Source organism: Rhinoraja longicauda, chromosome 25 (assembly GCF_053455715.1).
Source record: "Rhinoraja longicauda isolate Sanriku21f chromosome 25, sRhiLon1.1, whole genome shotgun sequence".
Taxonomy (NCBI): Eukaryota; Metazoa; Chordata; class Chondrichthyes; order Rajiformes; family Arhynchobatidae; genus Rhinoraja; species Rhinoraja longicauda.
In genome coordinates, this window is record NC_135977.1 from 10,338,749 (window position 1) to 10,360,182 (window position 21,434).

The 21,434-nt window shown below is 43.9% G+C and overlaps 1 protein-coding gene across 1 annotated transcript in view; it reads left to right on the top strand.

Annotated features, from left to right (window-relative positions):
* bicdl1 (BICD family like cargo adaptor 1) overlaps positions 1-21,434 on the top strand; it is a 58,308-nt gene that overhangs the window by 31,405 nt on the left and 5,469 nt on the right. Inside the window, exons 5-9 of the mRNA XM_078421376.1 lie at positions 2,320-2,466; positions 6,059-6,238; positions 6,747-6,965; positions 9,631-9,758; positions 14,640-14,760. Coding sequence (XP_078277502.1) covers positions 2,320-2,466; positions 6,059-6,238; positions 6,747-6,965; positions 9,631-9,758; positions 14,640-14,760 — 795 coding nt within the window. The remainder of the gene's footprint in view (positions 1-2,319; positions 2,467-6,058; positions 6,239-6,746; positions 6,966-9,630; positions 9,759-14,639; positions 14,761-21,434) is intronic.

The following is a 21,434-nucleotide window of genomic DNA, read 5'->3' on the forward strand; positions in this document are numbered from 1 at the left end:
CAGCAGGTCCCTGCAGACAGCTGCAGGTCAAATAAGGTTGTTGTAGTAGGTGATTTTAACTTTCCCAATATTGACTGGGAAAATCATAGTGTGAAGGGTTAAAATGGGATGTAATTCCTCAAATGTGTCCAGGAGAGTTTTCTCAAGCAGTATGTAGAGGCCCCCACACGTGAGAGAGCAATCCTGGATCTAGTATTGGGAAATTGTGAAGGGCAGGTTAATGAAGAAGGGCTGCAGGGGAAATGCCTGGAACTATAGGCTGGTGAGCTTAACATCTGTAGTTGGAAAGTTACTAGAGAATATTCTGAGGGATAGGTTATACAGGCATTTGGATGGGAAATGGCTGATTAGGGATAGTCAGTGTGGTTTTGTACCTGGGAGGTCGTGTCTCACAAATCTGACTTTTTTGAAGATGTGACCAAAAAGGTTGATGAGGGCAGAGCTGTAGATGTTGTGTACATGGAATTCAGTAAGGCGTTTGACAAGGTTTTGCATGGTAGGCTGCTCTGGAAGGTTAGATCGCATGGGATCCAAGGAGAGATAGCTGAATGGATAGCAATATAAGAAAATAACTGCAGATGCTGGTACAAATCGAAGGTATTTATTCACAAAATGCTGGAGTAACTCAGCAGGTCAGGCAGCATCTCGGGAGAGAAGGAATGTGAATAAATACCTCTGAATGGACAGCAAATTGGCTTCATTGAAGGAAGCAGAGGGTGATGGTGGAAGGTTGCTTCTCAGACTGGAGGCCTGTGACTAGCGGTGTGCCTCAGGGTTTGGTGCTGGGCCCGTTACTGTTTGTCATCTACATCAATAATTTGGATAAGAACATTCAGGGCAAGATTAGCAAGTTTGCCGATGATACAAAAGTGGGTGGTTTTGCAGATAGTGAAGATGGTTGTGAAAGATTGCAGCAGGATCTGGATCGATTGGCCAGGTGGGCTGAGGAATGGTTGATGGAATTTAATATGGAGAAGCGTGAGGTGTTGCATTTTGGGACGTCTAACAGGGGAAGGACCTACACAGTGAATGGTAGGCATCTGGGGAGTGTTGTAGAGCAGAGGGATCTAGGAGTTCATGTGCATGGTTCCTTGAAGGCCGAGTCGCAGATAGATGAGGTGGTTAAAAAGGCTTTTGGCACATTGGCCTTCATCAGTCAGAGTATAGAGTATAGAAGTTGGGAGGTTATGTTGCAGTTGTATAAGACATTGGTGAGACCACATTTAGAATATTGTGTTCAATTCTGGGCACCATGTTATAGGCAAGATATTATCAAGCTTGAAAGGGTTCAGAGAAAATTTACGAGGATGTTGCCAGGACTAGGCGGTGTGAGCTGTCGGGAGAGGTTGGATAGGATGGGTCTCTATTCCTTGGAGCGCAGGAGGATGAGGGGTGATCTTATAGAAGTGTGCAAAATCATGAGAGGAATAGATCGGTTTAATGCACAGAGTCTCTTGCCCACAGTAGGGGAATCTAGGACCAGAGGACAAAGGTTCAAGGTGAAGGGGATAAGATTTAATACAAACCTGAGGGGTAACTTTTTCACACAAAGGGTGGTGGGTGTATGGAACAAGCTGCCAGATGAGGTAGTTGAGGCTGGGACTATCCCAACGTTTAAGAAACAGACAGGTATATGGATAGGACAGGTTTGGAGGGATATGGATCAAGCACAGGCAGGTGTGACTAGTGTAGCTGGAACATGTTGGTCGGTGTGGGCCAGTTGGGCCGAAGAGCCTGTTTCCACACTATCACTCTCTGACTATAACTCAGCGGGTCAGGCCCCATCTTTGGAGAAAAGGAATCGGTGTTGTTTCAGGTCGAAACCCTTCTTCGGAGCGAGAGTCGGGGGAGAGGGAAACTAGAGGTATGAAAAGGTACAGAACAGATCAGAGCCGGCACAAAGGGCAAAAGAGCCCACAATGGTCCCTTGTTGGCTGTGGAGGTGGTGATAATGAGGCGATACAAACAGTAAAAATTAACAGGATGATTAGGGTGGGGAGGGACAGTGAGAGGGAATGCAGGGGTTACTTGAAATTAGAGATGTTCCTTCCTACTCCTTTTGTGTTGAGTTGGGGGGTTGAATATTCAGAAGTTCTGGCTGTTCCATGCTCTCTTCAGCTGCTTTGCTTACTGTTTCTTGCTTATCGTTCCTTCCCCTTGACCGTGCTTTATCCTATTTTTGTAGCCTTTCCTTACCTGCCCTGCCGTCATTTGCCCCATATCCACGGCCGATGCCTCCTTTTCCATCGCACTTTGTTTCCATTGTGTTGCTGTGCTGTGCGCAATGTTCTGATGCCTGATTTTACCTCCTGACCTCAGATAAAGGTGCTAACAGAACGAGAGAGGGAACTAGAGCGACGCATCAGTGCCGTGATGGAAGAGAATGAACTGTTGCAGGGCACGATGGAGGAACTTCAGGAACGAGTATTGATGGCTGAGCGACACAGTCATCATAAGGATCTGCAGGTGAGAACCTGTACCACATAGGTTCACAAGGGATAGGAGCAGAATTAGACTATTCGGACCATCGAGCCTACTCTGCCATTCAATCTTGGCTGTTCTATCTTTCCCTCTCAACCCCATTCTCCTGCCTTCTCCCCAAAACCCCTGATGCCCTCACTAAACAAGAATCTGCACCTTAAAAATACCCAATGACTTGGCTTTCACAGCCATCTGTGGCACAGAATTCCACAGATTCACCACCTTCTGACTAAAGAAATTCCTACTCATCTCCTTTCAAATGGTACGTCCTTTTATTCTGAGGCTATGGCCTCGGGTCCTCGACTCTCCCACTAGTGGAAATATCCTCTCCACTTCCACTTTATCCAGGCCATTCACTATTCGGTAAGTTTCAATCAGATGCCCCTTCATCCTTCTAAACTCCAGCGAGTACAGGACCAGTGCCATCAAACGCTCATCATATGTTAACCCAGCACTGAATGTACATGAGAAGTGTATATAAATGGAGAAATTACCCAGCACGTGCAGCTTGCAGATAACCTGTATGCTAAGGGGAATGAATACAGAGAATATGCTTAATATGGAAGCCGTCACTGTTCCTCAGAGATCAATTAACAATTTGATTCGGTTACCACTGGAAGCAAGTGTAGATGTTGTAACCCAAATTAAATCTGTTGCTTCGTATCATAGTCTTAAAGTGAGCATGGTACCCAATTATAGAGCATATTGTGGGCCAATTATATAGCATATTAATATGAATAGTGAAAGGCTTGGATTGAGTGGATGTGGAGAACATGAGGATGTTTGACTCTGAGTCATGTAAGGAGAGGTTTAGGGAGAGAGGATTGTACAGTTTGTGGCCATGGCAGGTGAAGGAACAATAGGGAAAAGTGGGACAATTATGTTTGGAGATGATCAAAATTTGAAGAACTGAGATGTCTCATAGTGTTATAGGACTGTGGGAAATTAGATATGTAGAGATGGTGGAGAGCGTATCGAATATAAGATAATTGGGGGTGCACATTGGTCTTGGAAGGTGTTTGAGGACCAATGCCATGGAAAAATGTTAAAATAAGGATATGAATTTGAAAGTCTGTGCATAGGTTAACTGGGACCCAATGTTTAGTTGTCAAGTCAAATTTATTTGTCACATACACATACACGATGTGCAGTGAAATGAAAGTGGCAATGCCTGCGGATTGTGCACAAAAAAGAATTACAGTTACAGCATATAAATAAAGTTAATAAGTTACTATAGTGTGGACAAAAATGTAGTCTCTGGAGTTATAAAAGTTGACAGTCCTGATGGCCTGTGGGAAGAAACTCCGTCTCATCCTCTCCGTTTTCACAGCGTGACAGCGGAGGCGTTTGCCTGATCGTAGCATCTGGAACAGTCCGTTACTGGGGTGGCAGGGGTCCCTCATGATCTTGCTTGCTCTGGATCTGCACCTCCTGATGTATAGGTCCTGCAGGGGACGAGTGTAGTTCCCATGGTGCGTTCTGCCGAACGCACTACTCTCTGCAGGGCCATCCTGTCCTGGGCAGAGCTGTTCCCAAACCAGACTGTAATGTTGCCGGACAGGATGCTCTCTACAGCCCCAGAGTAGAAGCAATGAAGGATCCTCAGAGACACTCTGAATTTCCTCAGTTGTCTAAGGTGGTAAAGGCGCTGCTTTGCCTTACCCACCAGTGCGGCAATGTGCGTTGCCCATGTCAGATCCTCTGTGATGCAGACTCCCTAGTATTTAAAACTGCTCACCCTATCGACAGTAGACCCATTTATCTCCAGTGGTGTGTACGTCCTTGGATGTTTAGCCCTTCTGAAGTCCACAATCAGCTCCTTCGTTTTAGTGACATTCAAGAGGAGGCTATTGTCCTGACACCAGAGTGCCAGATCAGCCACCTCCTCCCGGTAGGCCTTCTCATCGTTGTTGGAGATCCGGCCCACCACCACAGTGTCATCAGCAAACTTTATGATGGAGTTTGAGCTGAACCTGGCCCCACAGTCATGTGTGTACAGGGAGTACAGTAGGGGGCTAAGGACTCAACCCTGGGGGGGATCCTATGTTCAGGGTGAGGGAGCTAGATGTGTGTTTCCCCATCCTGACCACTTGGGGCCTGGCGGTGAGAAAGTCCAGGACACAGGCGCACAGAGGGGTGCTAAGCCCCAGTTCCAGCAGCTTCTCAACCAGTCTGCTGGGGACTATTGTGTTGAATGCTGAACTAAAGTCAATGAACAGCATCCTCACATAGCCCCCCTGTCTGTCCAGATGAGAGAGAGCGGTGTGCAGAACCTGGGAGACCGCATCATCCGTGGACCTGTTCGGACGGTATGCAAACTGCAGTGGGTCCGGCAGTGAGTTTAGCTTAGTTTAGAGATACAGTGCGGAAACAGCCCCTTCGGCCCACTGGGTCCACGCCGAGGCGATCCCTGCATATTAACACTATCCTACACACACTAGGGACAATTTTTACATTTACGCAGCACGGTGGCACAGTGGTAGAGTTGCTGCCTTACTGCACCAGAGACCCGGGTTCGATCCTGACTATGGGTGCTGTCTGTACGGCGTTTGTACGTTCTCCCCGTGACTGCGTGGGTTTTCCCCAGGTGCTACAGTTTCCTCCCACTCCAAAGACGTAGAGGTTTGTAGGTCAATCAGTTTTGGTAAAGATTGTATATCGTCCCCAGTAGGTAGGATAGTGCTAGTGTACAGGAGTCACTGGTCGGTGCAGACTTGGTGTGCCGAAGGGCCTGTTTTCACGCTTTATCTCTAAACTAAATTAAACAATAAATAATACAGAGGGAAATGGACAGAGGGACTGGAGGGGAGATGGCCAGTAAAAAGAGATGAGGGTGCAGAGCAAGAGCTGGCACAGAATAGGTGGATCTAGTGAGGACTAGCATGTTGATGGATGGAGTCGGGCGGGGGTAACAACAGAAGATGGGACGTGATCGGTGGAGGTAAACAGGAGCAACAGCTGATGAAACATTGAAGGGTCCTGCTCTCCCGAGATGCTGCCTGACCTGCTGAGTTACTCCAGCATTTTGTGAATAAATCGATTTGTACCAGCATCTGCAGTTATTTTCTTATATTATATATATATATAGCTGATGAAACATATTGGGAAAGGAAAGTATGGGCCCAAATAAGGGAAGAGCAGTGGGCAAATGTGAACAGTGGGCGTTGACGACCTGAAGGAAGGAGACTGAGTGGTGGGCGGATGGAGTGGGTGGAGAAGAAGCAGGGGTGGGATATTGGGAGAAAGAAGGGCATGAGTGGGAGGATCTTGGTGAATCCACTATACACCCACTCATACTCCCTCTGACAATTATTAAAAAATGGTGGTATATTAAAAGTGGTATATCTAAAATTTTAACCCATACAAAATCTCACACTTTTATTAACGTTGTCTGGAATAGTTAGAGATGTGATATGGAAATGAAAATGTATTTTTTGCTGAAAGATGTTCTGGTTTTGGTGCTAAGGGAAAGCCCAATATCAACAAGAGTGCAATTGGGCTCTTAACCAGAATTGACCTGTTCGGCCTTTTATGCAGAAGTAAGTCTCATCCCCTGCCTTGGATTTTAATTTTGTAGCTACACCAGAACCAACTAGAACTCCGCGAAGTACGTATGTCTCACCGGCAGCTTCAAATTAAAGTGGATGAAATGAATGAGGAGATGAGCCTGCGTAGTGTGGGTCCAACAAGCACATCGTTACTGTCTGAAATCGAGCAGAGCATGGAGGCAGAGGAACTGGAACAGGAGAGAGAACAGGTACTAATAAATATCCAGAAAGGTCTCATGAGTGTAACAGTACTGGCTTTCATGTCATCTCCATGTTTGTTCCAACAAGAGCACCTTCCATCAGGCTTTGTGGCACAACAATCCTATTCATATCTTCTCGGATTTCCATGAAACTTAGAGGGACTCCTAATGCAGTGGCATTGATCTCATTCTTCCTCTTATTCCCTGTAATTTATTCTCTCTCGTGTAATGAACCCCAGAAGATCCTTTCACCAGCTACTTGCACGAGAGGCAATTTGGAGAAGATGATTAACCTGTAGCCCACGTCCTTTGCAATGTGTAGGAAACTGGAGCATGGAAGTCATGATTTCCTGAGATACCCAGCTAACTGTATGATTCTAAGACCTGAAACATCACCTATCCCTGTTCTCCAGAGATGCTGCCTGACCCGCTGAGTTACTCCAGCACTTTCCTGATGTCTTTCTTTGCTGCGTGTTCCATTAACATGGTTCACGGTATTGTTGTTCTTCTCCCACAGCTGAGAGTGGAACTCTGGGAGGCTTACAGTCAAGTGCGCTCGCTCTGCTCACACCTGAGAGGAAATGACATCACAGACTCTGCACTTTCTACTGACTCGTCCATGGACGATTCTTCTGACACCTCCTCTGCCAAAGATATCCCTACAGGGAGCCTACACACAGCACTGCATGAGCTCAAACGCCTGATCCAAAACATTCTCGATGGAAATGAATCTACGGTACGTTACCCTCTGAAAGGATTGGTGCATTGGATTGGTGTTGATGCAGTGGAATAGCAACCATGTCATTGTCCTGCGGCGTAATAATTCAATTGGCAAATGTGCTTCGGGTCCACCACTGATTTTCTGGCAACTGGTGCTCCTTTAATCCAGACAGAATTACGAGGCCTCACCGGGTAAGGCAGCCAATTTCCACCTCATCGGGGATTCCGCGCAGATCAGCAGGTTTATATTTGCTTCCTGCGGTCGGGGCTCTGGAACTCCGGCCCGGCTGGAGCCGGCATATCCGTTCCCATAGCTAAGTTCCACAGCTGATCAACAGGTCGAATTTTCCCCCTGCGGCCTACGCTCTGGAACTCCGGCCCAGCCATAGCCGGCAGATCTGTTCCCATAGCGGGCTTCCGTGGTTGACTTTGTGGGCCGATATCTTGGTCGCCTCAGCGGCTCGCGGACTCCTCTCAGACCCCGAGAGATCTGTTGGTCTGGCAAAACGTATAATCCAGAAAGGCTCTGGAACCGAGGATGCCGGAAAATCTGTGGTGGACCTATACTTGGTCCTTTCCTGAGGTTGGGGTGAGGAGTCCGATCACAAGCTTGACTGAACTTGTAGCTGAAATGAGAGCAGATGACGGGAAACCAGAGTATAGCACATGGCTGACTGTTTTTGGGATCAGAGAGTCTGGCACCTTTTCAAGGAGGGTGCGGTGAAGCCAACATGAAGTATTGAGCCAAAAACATAAAACGCTGCAAACACTCAGCAGATCACACAGTGTCTGTGGAAAGAGAAGTGGAATGAATCTTTTAGGTCAGAAATCCTTCAACAGAACGGGTAAATCGGGAAGTCAAGTTTAGTTTAAAGATGCGGTGCAGAAACTGGCCCTTCACCCCACCGAGTCCATGCCGACCAGCGAACCCTGCACATTAACACTATCCTACACACACTAGGGACAATTTACACATACACCAAGACAATTAACCTACAAACCTGCGCATCTTTGGAGTGTGGGAGGAAACCGGAGCACCCGAAGATCTCGGAGTAAACTCACAGGGGAACGCACAAACTCTGTACAGACAGCAGTCGGGATCGAACCCGGGTCTTTGGCACGCCAAGCGCTGTAAGGCAGCAACTCTACCGCTGCGGCCCCGTGCATGATAATCATATGTCGTGCAATCATCAGGCTAAACAGAATAGGTTTTTTCAGCACAAGATTTGGTCCTGGTGTGGCGCTGTAAAATAGAGTGACTACAATCCTCCACCTCGTGGCCCAACATGTCACTCCCTCTGCCATTGTCCATGCAAAGGACAAACCTGGTTCAATGAAAAGTATAAAGGGGCCTGCCAGCAATAGCAACACTAAATAGAAATAAAAATGAAGTGGCAGCAAGACAGAACTATAACACCGTACTACATGTTAAAGCTAAAGAATTATCAGAGGATTTTTACAATTAATTTCCAGGATGTAGGCACCATAGGAAAGCGAGCATTTATTCCACAGCTCTAATTGCTTTTCTGAGGGGTAGAGTGAACAACCTTCTTGAGCTCTTGCAATTTATGAAATGAGGGTACCCCCACAATCATATTCGGTAGGGAAGTTCCAAATATTAATATTCCTAATAGTGATGAGGAATCTTGTAAGTAATGGCATTTCTATAATCCTGCCACCATGTTTTTTTAGAATGACGGAGGTTGCAAATTTAAGAGATCTCACGATGGAGCCTTATCAAACTGCTCCAGTGTACGGTGTCAATGATAAACAATGTTGCTATAGTTGACGATGAACACAAAATGCTGGAGTAACTCAGTGGGACTTGCAGCATCTCTGGCATGGGTGATGTCTCGGGACGAGACCCTTCTTCAGACAAAGTCAGGGGAGAGGGAGACACAGAGAAGGAAGTGTAAGGCGTGAAAACGAGACATCAAAGGGGATGGGATCACGGAAAATGTAGAACAGATCACTGTTGGCTAACAAGAGAAGGTGACAACAAAGCAAATAGAGATAAAATGTAATCGGGGACAGTCAGACTGGTGGAGTCAGACTGGGGAACTGGGAAGGGGGAGGGATGGAGAAAGAGAGGGAAAGCAAGGGTTACAATGATAGAGAAGTCAATATTCATACTGCTGGGGTGTAACCTGCCCAAGTGAAATATGAGATGCTGTTCCTCCAATTTGCATTGGGCCTCACTCTGACAGTGGAGGAGGTCCAGGACACTATCGTTGACCATTAGTAGAGTGAGTAAACATTGAGAATGAATGATGGGGTGTCAATCAAGAAGGACATTTTTAAAGTTGGACTCATTTAGGAAAGTACTTCATCATTCTCTTGACTCCTGCCATGTAGAGGACAACAATTTTTCTTCCAAATTTTGCAACAGAAGTAAATTGATCATACAACAACAGTTGTTTCCTGCTTTTACCATAATAAATTCTAGTATAATCTTATTAAACGACTACTTTTCAATTTACTTTAATCTATTCTGTTTAAGTGTGTATTGTACTTCACTGCTGAAATGCAGTTCCATTGAAGTCAGTGATACCTAATTTCAGAAGCAGAATACAATCTGCAGCTCGATTTTGGTGCAGGCAATTGAAAAAATGTTTCCACCTCGCTGTGTACGGTTTAGCAAATTGTAAAACAATAGCTTTTTGAATGAATCCTCCGTGCAGGTGGTGATGCTGAGAGTTGAAATGAATGCAGTAAAAGAGGAGAGAGACAAGCTGAAGACAACTGAAGAAAAGGAACATGGCAGGCAGCTTCAGAAAGCTCTCAGTGACCGGGATGAAGCCATAGCAAAGTAAGAAACTTATTTTCTTAAGAAAACTGAAAGACTGTGAGCAAGTTGAGCCAAAGGGCCTGTGTCCACACTGTGTCAATCTATGACTGATAAGCCACCTGCTACATTAGCTTCACCATCATTACTCCAATGTAATACACCATTTAGTTTAGAGATACAGCGCAGATACAGGCCCTTTGGCACACTGAGTCCTCGCCAGAGATCCCCGCACATTAACACTATTCTACGCACACACTAGGAACAATTTACATTTGTATCAAGCCAATTAAACTACAAACCTGTATGTCTTTGGGGTGTGGGAGGAAACCAAAAATCTCAGATAAAACCCACGCGGTCACGGGGAGAACATACGAACTCCATACAGACAGCACCCCTAGCCAGGATCGAACCCTGCATGTGCTGCAAGGCAGCATCTCTACCACTGCGCTGCCGTGCACTTACATGCATTTTACCTTTGTTTTGCCAGCCTTCGGACATTGAAACTTGCCTTGAACCCAGCTAATTATGCTTTTGTGCTCTCTGTACCTGACCCCACCTGCCCAATCTTGTTTACTTCACTCTATTAACAGGCACTTATTGAAGGACTTTTTGAAAATCTAAATAAATTATATCCACATCTGTCGCATCCTTCTCCTACTCCTCAAAGAGTTCAAAATAAATGTATCAAGCAAGACCCTCCCTTTGGAAATGTATGCTGTATAATCATCATTACATCTTTATGAGTTAATTATTCTCACCTTCTGTAAGAAGTCTATTATTTTTGCAACTCTGCCAATAAGACGAATTGGAGGTCTTTGTCTAAGAACAATCCGTTATGGTTTCAAACAGATTTAATAGAGTCCATTGTACAGGTGAAACAAATTCACTTCTACTGGAGTGACTTAATCTTCATCCCCCCCCCCCCCAATACATGAACCCTTTTTGTGTATTTTTTAATATTCAAAAAGATTTTAGCACAATTTATCAGCAAGGATAAAAACCTAAGGGGGGAGGGGGGAGAGCTAATGGAATCAGTGATGTTGTAAATTGGATTATTAATTGTGTTGAGTAACTAATCCACTAAATAGTAACTGGCTGTTTTTGTGCTCAATGGACTAATCCTTGAACTTTTGTTAACATAATTGGAGCCTTGGGAGTTCTAGGGGAGAACGGGGCATGTAGATGTTGCAAGATACAGTGAGGAGATGCAATGCAGATCTGTAAATTCCCACGCTCTATCTCTAATTTGTACACGATCCACAGTAGTTTGGATTCTTAATCAAGCCCACATGACATCAGAATTGATTTGGAATATAATTGGAATCCAGGAAATAAGCCTTGCATATGTTCTTAATAGGCACACCTTTTTGGTATCAACGGTGTATTACAACAAAAAACACAGAAATAGAACTGGGGAAATATAGCACAACTTTACATTCTAATCATTCTGTGTTCTTCAATGCTGAAGTTTGGATCCGGGCAAACTAAAATCGGTCCAAATGAAATTGTGAGGCAGACTTTAAGTTCAAACTCAAACGTGTATATGTATGCTAGCTGACTTTCAATCTTAAAGGAATGCGGGAGATGAAGCTGGTTAAATTATCCCAGAGATTTCCCATAGATGCAGGGATTTTAGCCAAGAACGGTATTTCCTTAATTTGTGATACTTAAAAAGTGAAATAAGAATCTGGACAGAGCAAGCCGAAAAGAAAGCCCTTTTGGAGTAGCTAAATGCTCAAGGTGAGCTATACATGTGTAGTGATGGAGGAAAATCCTCAAATCATTGAAATTAAATGGTCTGGTGCTGGTAGGAGCCATGGAGATGAGATGAGGTTCCTATAACGGGATGAAGATGGTTTTCTGAGCTCAACATTGGTTATGGGAAAATACTTTCCCATTCATTTAAAGAGATGGTGAATATTGACATTGTTGGGAGGTGCGGTGGTTTGTAACTTATTTAAAGTATAATAGACCATAAATAACTCGAGGATTCAAATAATAGAAAATGATGGAATATTTGTTTTTTAGTTCTGAACCAACCGACAAGAGTTTTAAGTAAATATATGCATTGGGCTCTGCTCCAAGACATTGCACCAAGACCTCAACTCACTCTGGCATTTCTCTGAGATGTATCTTTGTCAGCCTGATATGGTAATGGAACTGTGGATATGTGGAAAAAGAACCGAACTGGAATTCCCATCTGTTTTTTCGTTGCACAGGGATGGCTCAAACCACATCACAGTCAATGCAGTGCTTCTCATATGCAGTCATTGTAAAATGTCGGCCAGTATGATGGTCACTTTATGCACTTCCGGGTGCCACAAACTATAATGAAGGGCATTGACAGATCAGATGAGCTGTTTTGACAATATTGGTTGAGGGTAACATTGGTTGAGCTGACCCTCGAGGTCGGCTGCAGGAGCTTCCCCCCCCCCCCCCCCCCCCCCCAAACCCCCCAAGAAGAGCTGAAGTGGGCAAGGCGAGGAGAGGGACATCGGTTCATGGGACAACCAAAATGGAAGCGACAGCTGCCAAGGGCTATTGTGGCCAGTTGTAGCTGGGACTGCAAAATGGAGCCAAAATGGCACCTCTTGCATAAGGACTCAGTAAACTGTCCTGTACATTCTGTACTGTCCAGGGGATTGCATTTATGTACAGGGGTAGTCTTGCTGAGCTGCATGCAAAAACTGTATTTCACTGTACCTGGTACATGTGACGATAAAGAAGCCATGAAACCATTATTGGTCAGGATATTGGGAGAACACTAGTGCTACTTTTTAAATGCAACGGTGGATCTTTAGCATCCTGCTGAGCAGGCAGATGGAACTTCTGTGTAATATTAATTTTGAGAGATGACATCCAAGATATTCAATCGCTTAATGTTTTTTTTCCCCCCAGTGTCCTTAATTGAAAATGTATTTTTGTTACCCCACCTGGAGTGAAACACAAAGTCATTCCCCAGGTGCTTGGTGTCATCCTTGTAACGGTGATGCATTCTCAGAGTAGGAGAGTACAGCACACTGTCATTCTTCTGCAATGCTCCTTTTGGGACTCTGCATCATTTTGGACGTTCCAAGATGTTCCTGGAATTATATAACTCATTGGTTGGACTTTTGCGTTCCACTCTTTACCGCGTTTCGCCAACCGACCTGCGCATCCCCACAGCCCCTTTCCACTGAAGAGACCTCGTCTTCCACCTCAACCAATGATTGTCTGGCACTCTTCTGCATATCTCCCGCTGCCAGAAGTTGGCAGTCCCCCACCCCACATTCCCTCTCCACCACCAAATAACAGTTTGGGCAGCACGGTGTCGCAGTAGTAGGGTTGCTGCCTTACAGTGCCAGGGACCCGGGATGGATCCTCACCTTAGGTGCTGACCAGAGATGATAAGCTACATAACACATCTGACTACCAGTAATAAAACAAGTGTACTATCAATAAAGTTGTTCTGGAATGCAGTTTCTGTCCCCATTGGCTAGTGGGGCAACTATTGCAGCCAACTACAAAGTGAGTGAGTGAAAAATTTGGTTGTGTGTTTATATATATCCTAGATTCCTAGATTACTTTTGAAGCTGATCCTGAAGCTGCAGTTTACAAGAACACACTCTTCTTCCTGCACATCGTCAGATTGAAGTATTCAAGCAATACATTCTCTACTCTACTAATCTTCTCTTCCTTTTGCATTTTAGAAATAAATTTAATTTGCATGTTACAAATGAGCTTTAAGTTTCTTGTCTAGATAATTGAGTTTTAGAACACCATTTTAAAAATAGTACTAACTGCAAGTGTTACCTGAAGATGAGTTGTTGAAAGGGATAAATTGAGTAAGTTCATCAGAGTGGCACATTTCGGGGGGGGGGGGGGGGGGGAATTAAAGAATTGGATGTAGTGAGTAGACATTTAATGGGGTTTGAGATATATCGGAGGGAATGGGTTAGATGTGGAATTATATTCCCACTGCCATAATCAAGGACTCGTCTCACCCTGGTCACTCCCTCTTCTCCCATTAAGCAAGAGATACAGAAGTTTGAAAATGCACATCTCCAGATTCAGGGACAGTTTCTTCCCAGCTGTTATCAGGCAACTGAATCGCCTTATCAACAACTAGAGAGCGGTCCTGAGCTACTATCCACCTATCTTTAATCGGACTTTACCTGACGTTATCTTGCACTAATTGTTATTCCCTTTATCATGTATCTGCACACTGTGGATGGCTCAATTGTAATCATGTATAGTCTTTCCGCTGACTGGTTAGCATGCAACAAAAGCTTTTCCCCGTACCGTGGTATGCGTGACAATAAATTAAACCAAACTATTTTAATCTACAGGCTCCACTTGTCCAATTCTTTAAATAATACCAATGAGTCCAAAATTGTTCTTTCAAATCAGTTTCGTTGTGCCATAATTGGATTAAATCTAAATTGGTTACAGATTAGTCATTCAACTTTTAGGTAAACGAATGGTGTCTGCATTATTTCATGTATGGAGCATTCTTCTTATTATAATTAATTTTTGCTTTTCTCTAAAAAGTTCTGACTTCTATTTCAAATCATCTTTGGTACACCAGTCATTGTTTGTGATTATTGATGTTGGCATTTTGATTGAGGTAGGTGAGTGGTGTAGCAGTATTGATCAGGTCCTCGTCCAATAGCCATATCTGCACTAACTGGACAATATTGAATACAGACCAGGAATAACACTAGCTCAATCCCACCCCACTCCCGAGTCGAGTCATTTCCTTATCAATTATAAAACTTTGGATCAAACTAATCGGTGGGGTTAAGCCTTGCGCACTGCTTCAGTTGGTAAATGCTTTTTCTAATGTGTTACATGGGTGGATTCAAAATATGGTCGAGTTAAATGTTGCTAAAAATGTTGCTAAATGTTGAATTTCTCTTTCAGGAAGAATACTCTGGAAATGGAACTTGCCAAGTGTAAGATTGACATGATGTCACTCAATAGCCAGCTACTGGATGCTATCCAGCAGAAACTCAACCTCTCTCAGCAGCTGGAAGCCTGGCAGGTAAATCAAAGTAGTCCTTTGGTCAAATACCTACTCTAACGGGGTTTATTCTGAATGCCGTTCTTACTGATTTATATTATTGCTTGAATTACTTTTAAAACTCGAAGTATGTGCTGTAACACCAAGATAAGTGCTCAACCAAGAAAGCCTAGCCCAAGCCCAATGCCAAAGTTGTATCTAAACTATGTGTAGGAAGGAACTGCAGATGCTGGTTTACACCAAAGATAGACACAAAACGCTAGAGTAACTCAGCAGATCAGGCAGCATCTCTGGAGAAAAGGAATAGGTGACTCTTTAGTCTTTGACCTTTCCACCCTGGGAAAAAGGGTCTGATCATTGACCCTGTTTACTTCCATCAGGTTTCCCCACAACCTCTGACGCTGCACAGAAAACAATCCAAGTATGTCCACTCTCTCCTTATAGCTAATACCCTTTAGTCCAAGCAACATTTTGGTAAACCTTATCCGCACCCTCTCCAAAGCCTTCCTGCAATGGGGCGACTAGAACTGCACACACAATTTCAAATGCAGCCTAACAAAAGTGTTATAAAGCTGCAGCCTGGCTTCCTGTCTCTTGTACTCAACTGGTGAAGTCAGGCATACCAAAGGACTTCTTTCCCACTCTATCTGCTTGTGTTGCCACTTTCAGGGATGGACTTGCCCTCAAGATCCCTCTGCATGCTAAGGGTCATGCCATTAATGGCATTCTTTCCCCTTACACTCCCTGAGCAACGCCATCTGCCATTGCTCAGCCCATATCTGAAATTGATCTATATCCTACTGTATCCTTTGAGCATCTTCCTGATTGTCCAGAACTCCATCAATTTTGGTGTCACTTGCAAAGTTATCTGCATTTACATCCAAGGACCTTTCATGCTCCATGGAAGACAATCCAAGTTTGTCCAAACTCTCCATTTAGCTAATACTCTCTAGGTCAACCCGCATTCTGGTAAACCTCTTCTGCACCTTCGTAATATAATTAATAAAATATAATATAATATAAAACAGTATAATATATTACATATCTATATTGCACACACACACACACCTACCCTTGCATGTCTTTGGAATGTGGAAGGAAATTGGAACACACGGAGAAAACCCACGCGGTCACAGGGAGAACATGCAAACTCCGTTGAGACAGCACCCATAGTCGGGATTGAACCTGGGTCTCTGTTGCTGTAAGGCAGCAACCCTGCCGCCGTGCCACTGTACTGTCCCAGATTCCATCCTACTCAGTTCCACATTCATTGATTCACTGTCAGGGTATAAAATGGATAGCTAATCCAATCCCGTCAGTTTCTTACCAAAGCACAAGAGCTTGACTGGTCTGTATTATAAATAACTAAGTGAGATTAATTTTAATTCCCACCACTGTTATTCAGAGGATTCAGAGAAACAAAGAAAAATAAGACAAGGAGTAGGCCATTTGGTTTTTTAGCCTGTTCCACCATCCAATACAATAGTGGCTGAACCATCTCAATGCTCTATTCCTGCACTTTCCTCCAACTGCTCGATGTCTTGTGAGTGTAGAAATATATCTATTTCCTTTAATTTGGCAATTTTGCCTCCACGTCCTTCTGTGGTGGAGATTTCCATGGGTTTACCACCTTTGTGAGGTAAAACATTCTCATAATATTCACTAAACAGCTAACAATTATTAAACTTACTTGGTATACCTCAATCGATTTTACGGAACCATTCTCACAATTTTCCTCTCGGAGATTATAAAGGAGGAGGGGGAAGAGGAGATCATTTGGAATATTCTCCCCATCTCCATCCAAAAACATCTAAATATCCTGAGATTGTGACCCTTGGTAATAGACCTCACACCTTGCTGATCATCCAGCTAATTGAACCCTATTTCAATAAGTAGGAAGGAACTGCAGATGCTGGTTTACACTGAATGCTGGAGTAACTCAGCGGGACAGGCAGCATCTCTGGAGAGAAGGAATAGGTAACGGTTTGGGTTGAAACTGAAGAAGGGTCTTGACCGAAACATCACCCATTCTTTCTCTCCAGAGATGCTGCCTGCCCCACTGAGTTACTCTAGCATTGTATGCCTATTTCAATTAGACCTCTTTTCATTCTTCTAAATTCTAGTGAATATGAGCCTAATCCACCCAATTTCTCATAAAATAGTCCAGCCATGCCAGGAATCAGACTGATGAAACCTTGGTTGTACTTCCTCTCTGGCAAGTATCATGGGTAAAGATACCTAAGCTGCCCAATGTGTGGCCTCATCAAGATGCTGTACAATTGTAGCAAGACATCCTTGCTCCTTGTATTCCAAATTATCTCCTCTTCCCGATATGAAAATTGTGAGAACGGTTCAGTAAAATCAATTTTTGAGGTGTACTAAATAAGTTTAATCATTGCTAGTTGTTTAGTGAGTATTGTGAGGATGTTTGCTAGATATTGGTTGGATAGTATTGTCACCTCGTGCCATTGCAGCATTCAAAAACAGCTGCCATTTTGAACACATAATTTAAAAAATGGCAAGTTAGCAAAGTTATTAATGTTGGGTTGGTGGGGGATGTTTTTGTGCTCTGCTTGCTGTTCAGCGGCTTCTAGATAACATACGAGTGGGCATTGTGAGGGTAGAGTTGCAAATTATTTTGGTAAAATCCACTTTCTCTGGCAGTTCCAAATCCATTCCACACCCTCTTAGATTGAGAAACCCCAAAAGACATGAAGATAGAACTGTGTTCCAAATATTCTCTTGTTAGGAATCCTGTATTTTTGTTTAATATTTTTAATAAATGAGCATACCTAAGATATTAATTAGTACGGGTGTCAGCGGTTATGGGCAGAAGGCAGGGGAATGGGGTTGAGAGGGAAAAGATAGATCAGCCATGATTGAATGGTGGAGTAGACTTGATGGGCCAAATGGCCTAATTTTGCTCCTATAACATTAACATGAAGAAAAGCTCAAAATTACATTTTGGATGATGGGGGAAGAAAGACTACAAGAATAAAATGAACATACAGTAAAATATCTAAAGTTTTAATCATAAATATTAATTTCCATAAGTAATTGAATTATAATATGTTTGAGCTGAATATTGCTGCTGAATAAATAATTGGTAAAAACAGGAAATTATAATGACTAAGCTTCTTCCATATCATTACACTCTTGCGTGATGTATAAATGTATAATTATCACATGAATCACTACACCCAGCTCGTATCCTAATTTAAATTCCAGATCGTGCTTTTTTTATTCTTGGAACTTTTCTAGGAATAGAAGTTCAGGCTCCCTGTGAACAAAGTAGTATAAATTATATAAGTGCGGAGGAAATACTTTAAAAATAAATCCTTTCTGAAGGATGGTTAAAAATCACGAGTTTAGTCCAAGGGGTTCTTTAAAGGGATGATGTTTGAGTTGTCAGTAACTTGATGTTGTTTTGTGGGTGCTTCAGTTATATGTTCAGAAATATAGTGGAATAGGTGTGAGGGTGGTAGAGTTGCTGCCTTGCAGCGCCAGAGTCCCGGGTTCCATCCTAGCCAAGGGTGCTGTCTGTACGGGGTTTGTACGTTCTCCCTGTGACCTGCGTGGGTTTTCTCCGGGTGCTCCGGTTTACACCCACACTCAAGACGTTCAGGTTTGTCGGTCGACTCGCTTCTGTGCAAACTGTCCCTAGTATGTAGGATAGTGTTAGTGTAAGGGGTGATCACTGGTTGGCACGGACCTGGTGGGCCAAAGGCCCTGTTTCCATGCTGTATCTCTAAAGTCTGGATATGGTGGCATCAACTTGGGATCCCTTAAAAAATAACTGATGAGAAAATCTCTGTGGATTGCAAATCAGTTGGGTGGATATGGGTATCTGAAATGAGCATTTATGATGAGGTTAACCTATTGAGTACTGAGACTTTTGTGCAATCTGATTTATGGTATTCTATCCAAGTAACATATTAATAGAAGTAGTCCAACAAAGGCATGCTTTTGTTCCTGTTGCTTCAGTCTTGTGTTTTCTTCCCTCTCTCCTGGTACAGTTTGCTTCCTCAGGGCTTTTTACCATCTGGCTCCTCTGGTTTCTCATCTAGTGGCTTCTCCCAGCTACTGTACAAGCAAACTATTGTAAGCCCCCTCCTGCCTCTGAGGTGAGCCTTAATTGTAACATCTCGCCCATCCACTCATTTTATGGTCTCTGCATTCTATCCATCCTTCCGCTTTGGTTGTTCCTGAGTTGTTGTTTTTTTCCGTTCTTGTTATGCTCGGTCTTCACCAGCCATTTCCAATGAGTCATTTAGTGAAGCTCTCAGCTATGCAATGACAGACTAAGGCAGAGTGTATCTTGGTTTTGAAGGTTCTGTGCAGAAGGTCAACTGATTGCTTGGCATACTTCCAAAAGAACAGTCACTCATACTTTCTGACCTGCTCAGCTTTTATATGACGCCAGCATATAATGCCATTGTTATTCATTACTTTGGATAACTGCCTCATTACCTGGGAGATTGCAGCAGTCAATTCCATTCGGGTCACTTCTGATTTGCAAAGGACCTCCGTGTAAAGTATTTATTGCAATGAGCCCTTTCTGTACAATATTTCCTTAAGTCCTTCTTCTGTGTGGCAAGGGTTAGGCACAAAATTGCACACTTCCAACCATGTTTTTAAAAAAATTCTGTGTTTGACCCAGAACGCAGTAAACATTAGACTGCTGCTGAAGTTACAAACCAAACCAAACTTCCTTGGAGATACAACTTCAAGGAAACACATGCACCAGATATTCATATTTGATTCCTTTCCCAGCTGGAAGCAGTGATAATTTCCAAGATGGACTCTGGAAGTGTTTTATCTGTGCTGCATTACGGTCCACTGGCAATTCAAAACCTATCACAACCAAGAAATTCTGAGTAGAAGTTACTACTGAGCCACAAGAAATTAAATGGCCATTTTCAGGATGTTTTCCCCACTAATTTTTTACTCATCCCAAGGCATTGAACTGATGACCCTGGAGTGGTGTAACATCCTGTAATAATGATATGTTGAGGGACTTTAGAGTTTAGAGATACAGCATGGAAACAGGCCCTTTGGTTGACTGAATCTGCCGGCCAGCGATTACCCCTTACACTCGCACTATCCTACACACACACTCGGGACGATTTACAATTTTACCAAAGCCCATTAACCTATAAACCTGTAAGTCTTTGGAATGTGAGAGAAATCCGGAGCACCCAGAGAAAAAGGGTACAGGTAGAACGTACAAGCGCTGTACAGACAGCACGTGTAGTCAGGATCAAACCTGGGTCTCTGGCGCTGCAAGGCAACAACTCTACCGCTGCGCCACCATGCGCCCAGATCAGAGAGATGAAGATTAGATGAAAGAGTGAAAATGTGGGAGGAGATGGGATCAGAAGAAAGCCGATGGGAAGAAAGATTTGCCGTAGCGTTTGTATTCAGAAGCTGGAAATTCTGCAGCAAATGCGGCTCTTTAAGGGCGGCACAGTGGCGGCGTGGTAGAGTTGTTGCCTTGCAATGCCAGAGACCTGGGTTTGATTCTGACCACAGTTGCTGTCTGTGCGGAGTTTGTACATTCTCCCTCTGACCCCGTGCGATTTCCCTGAGTGCTCCGGTTTCCTCCCACACTCCAAAAAGATACAGGTTTGTAGGTTAATTGGCATTGGTAATATTGTAAATTGTCCCTCGTATATAAGATAGTGTTAGTGTAAGGGGTGATCGCTGGTCGGCAAGGACTCGGCGAGCCACAGGGCCTGTTTCCGCGCTGTATCTCTAAAGTCCAAAGTAAAGTCCTAAATGACTTTTCCTAACTCCAGCCTTTCCACCATCTGTATTGCATGCCAGGAGCGTGATTGAATACTCTGCATCTGAGGGTGCAGTTCCTGTAACATCCTGACACCATCCAGGATAAAACAGCCAACTCGACTGCGACCCAATCCACCATACTGAACACTCACTCCCACCACTGAGGCAGCAATCTACACAGCATATACAAAATGCACTGCAGTGACTCACTGAAGATATTTTGACAGCACCTCCCAAACATGCATCCTTTGCACCAGGAAGAACAGCAGACACATGCTTCTCCTGTCTTAGTTTGCAGATGATACAAAGATAGGTGGAGGGGCAGGTAGTGTAGAGAAAGCAGGGACTCTGCAGAAGGACTTGTACAGGTTGGAAGAATGGGCTGAGAGGTGGCAGATGGAGTACCGCTTAGCAAAGTGTGGGGTCATGCATTTTGGTAGTAGGAATAAAGGCGTACACTATTTTCTAAATGGAGAGAATCCAGAAATTGGAGTGCTGGTGCAGGATTCCCAAAAGGTCAATTTGCAAGTTGAATCTGTAGTAAGGAAGGCAAATGCAATGCTAGCATTTATTTCAAGAGGGCTAGAATTTTTTTTTAAACAGGGATGTAATGCTGAGGCTTTATAAGGCACTGGTCAGACAGAATTTGGAGTATTATGAGCAGTTTTGGGCCTCATATCTGTGGAAGGATGTGCTGGCTTTGGAGAGGGTCCAGAGGAGATTTACAAGAATAATCCCAAGAATGAGTGGCTTAACATATAATGAGCGTTTGAAGGCACTGGGCTTTTACTCGCTGAAGTTTAAAAGGTTGAGGGGGGACTTCATTGAAACTTACCGAATAGTGAAAGGACTGGATAGAGTAAATGTGGAGAGGATGTTTCCACCAGTGGGAGAGTCTGGGAGCAGAG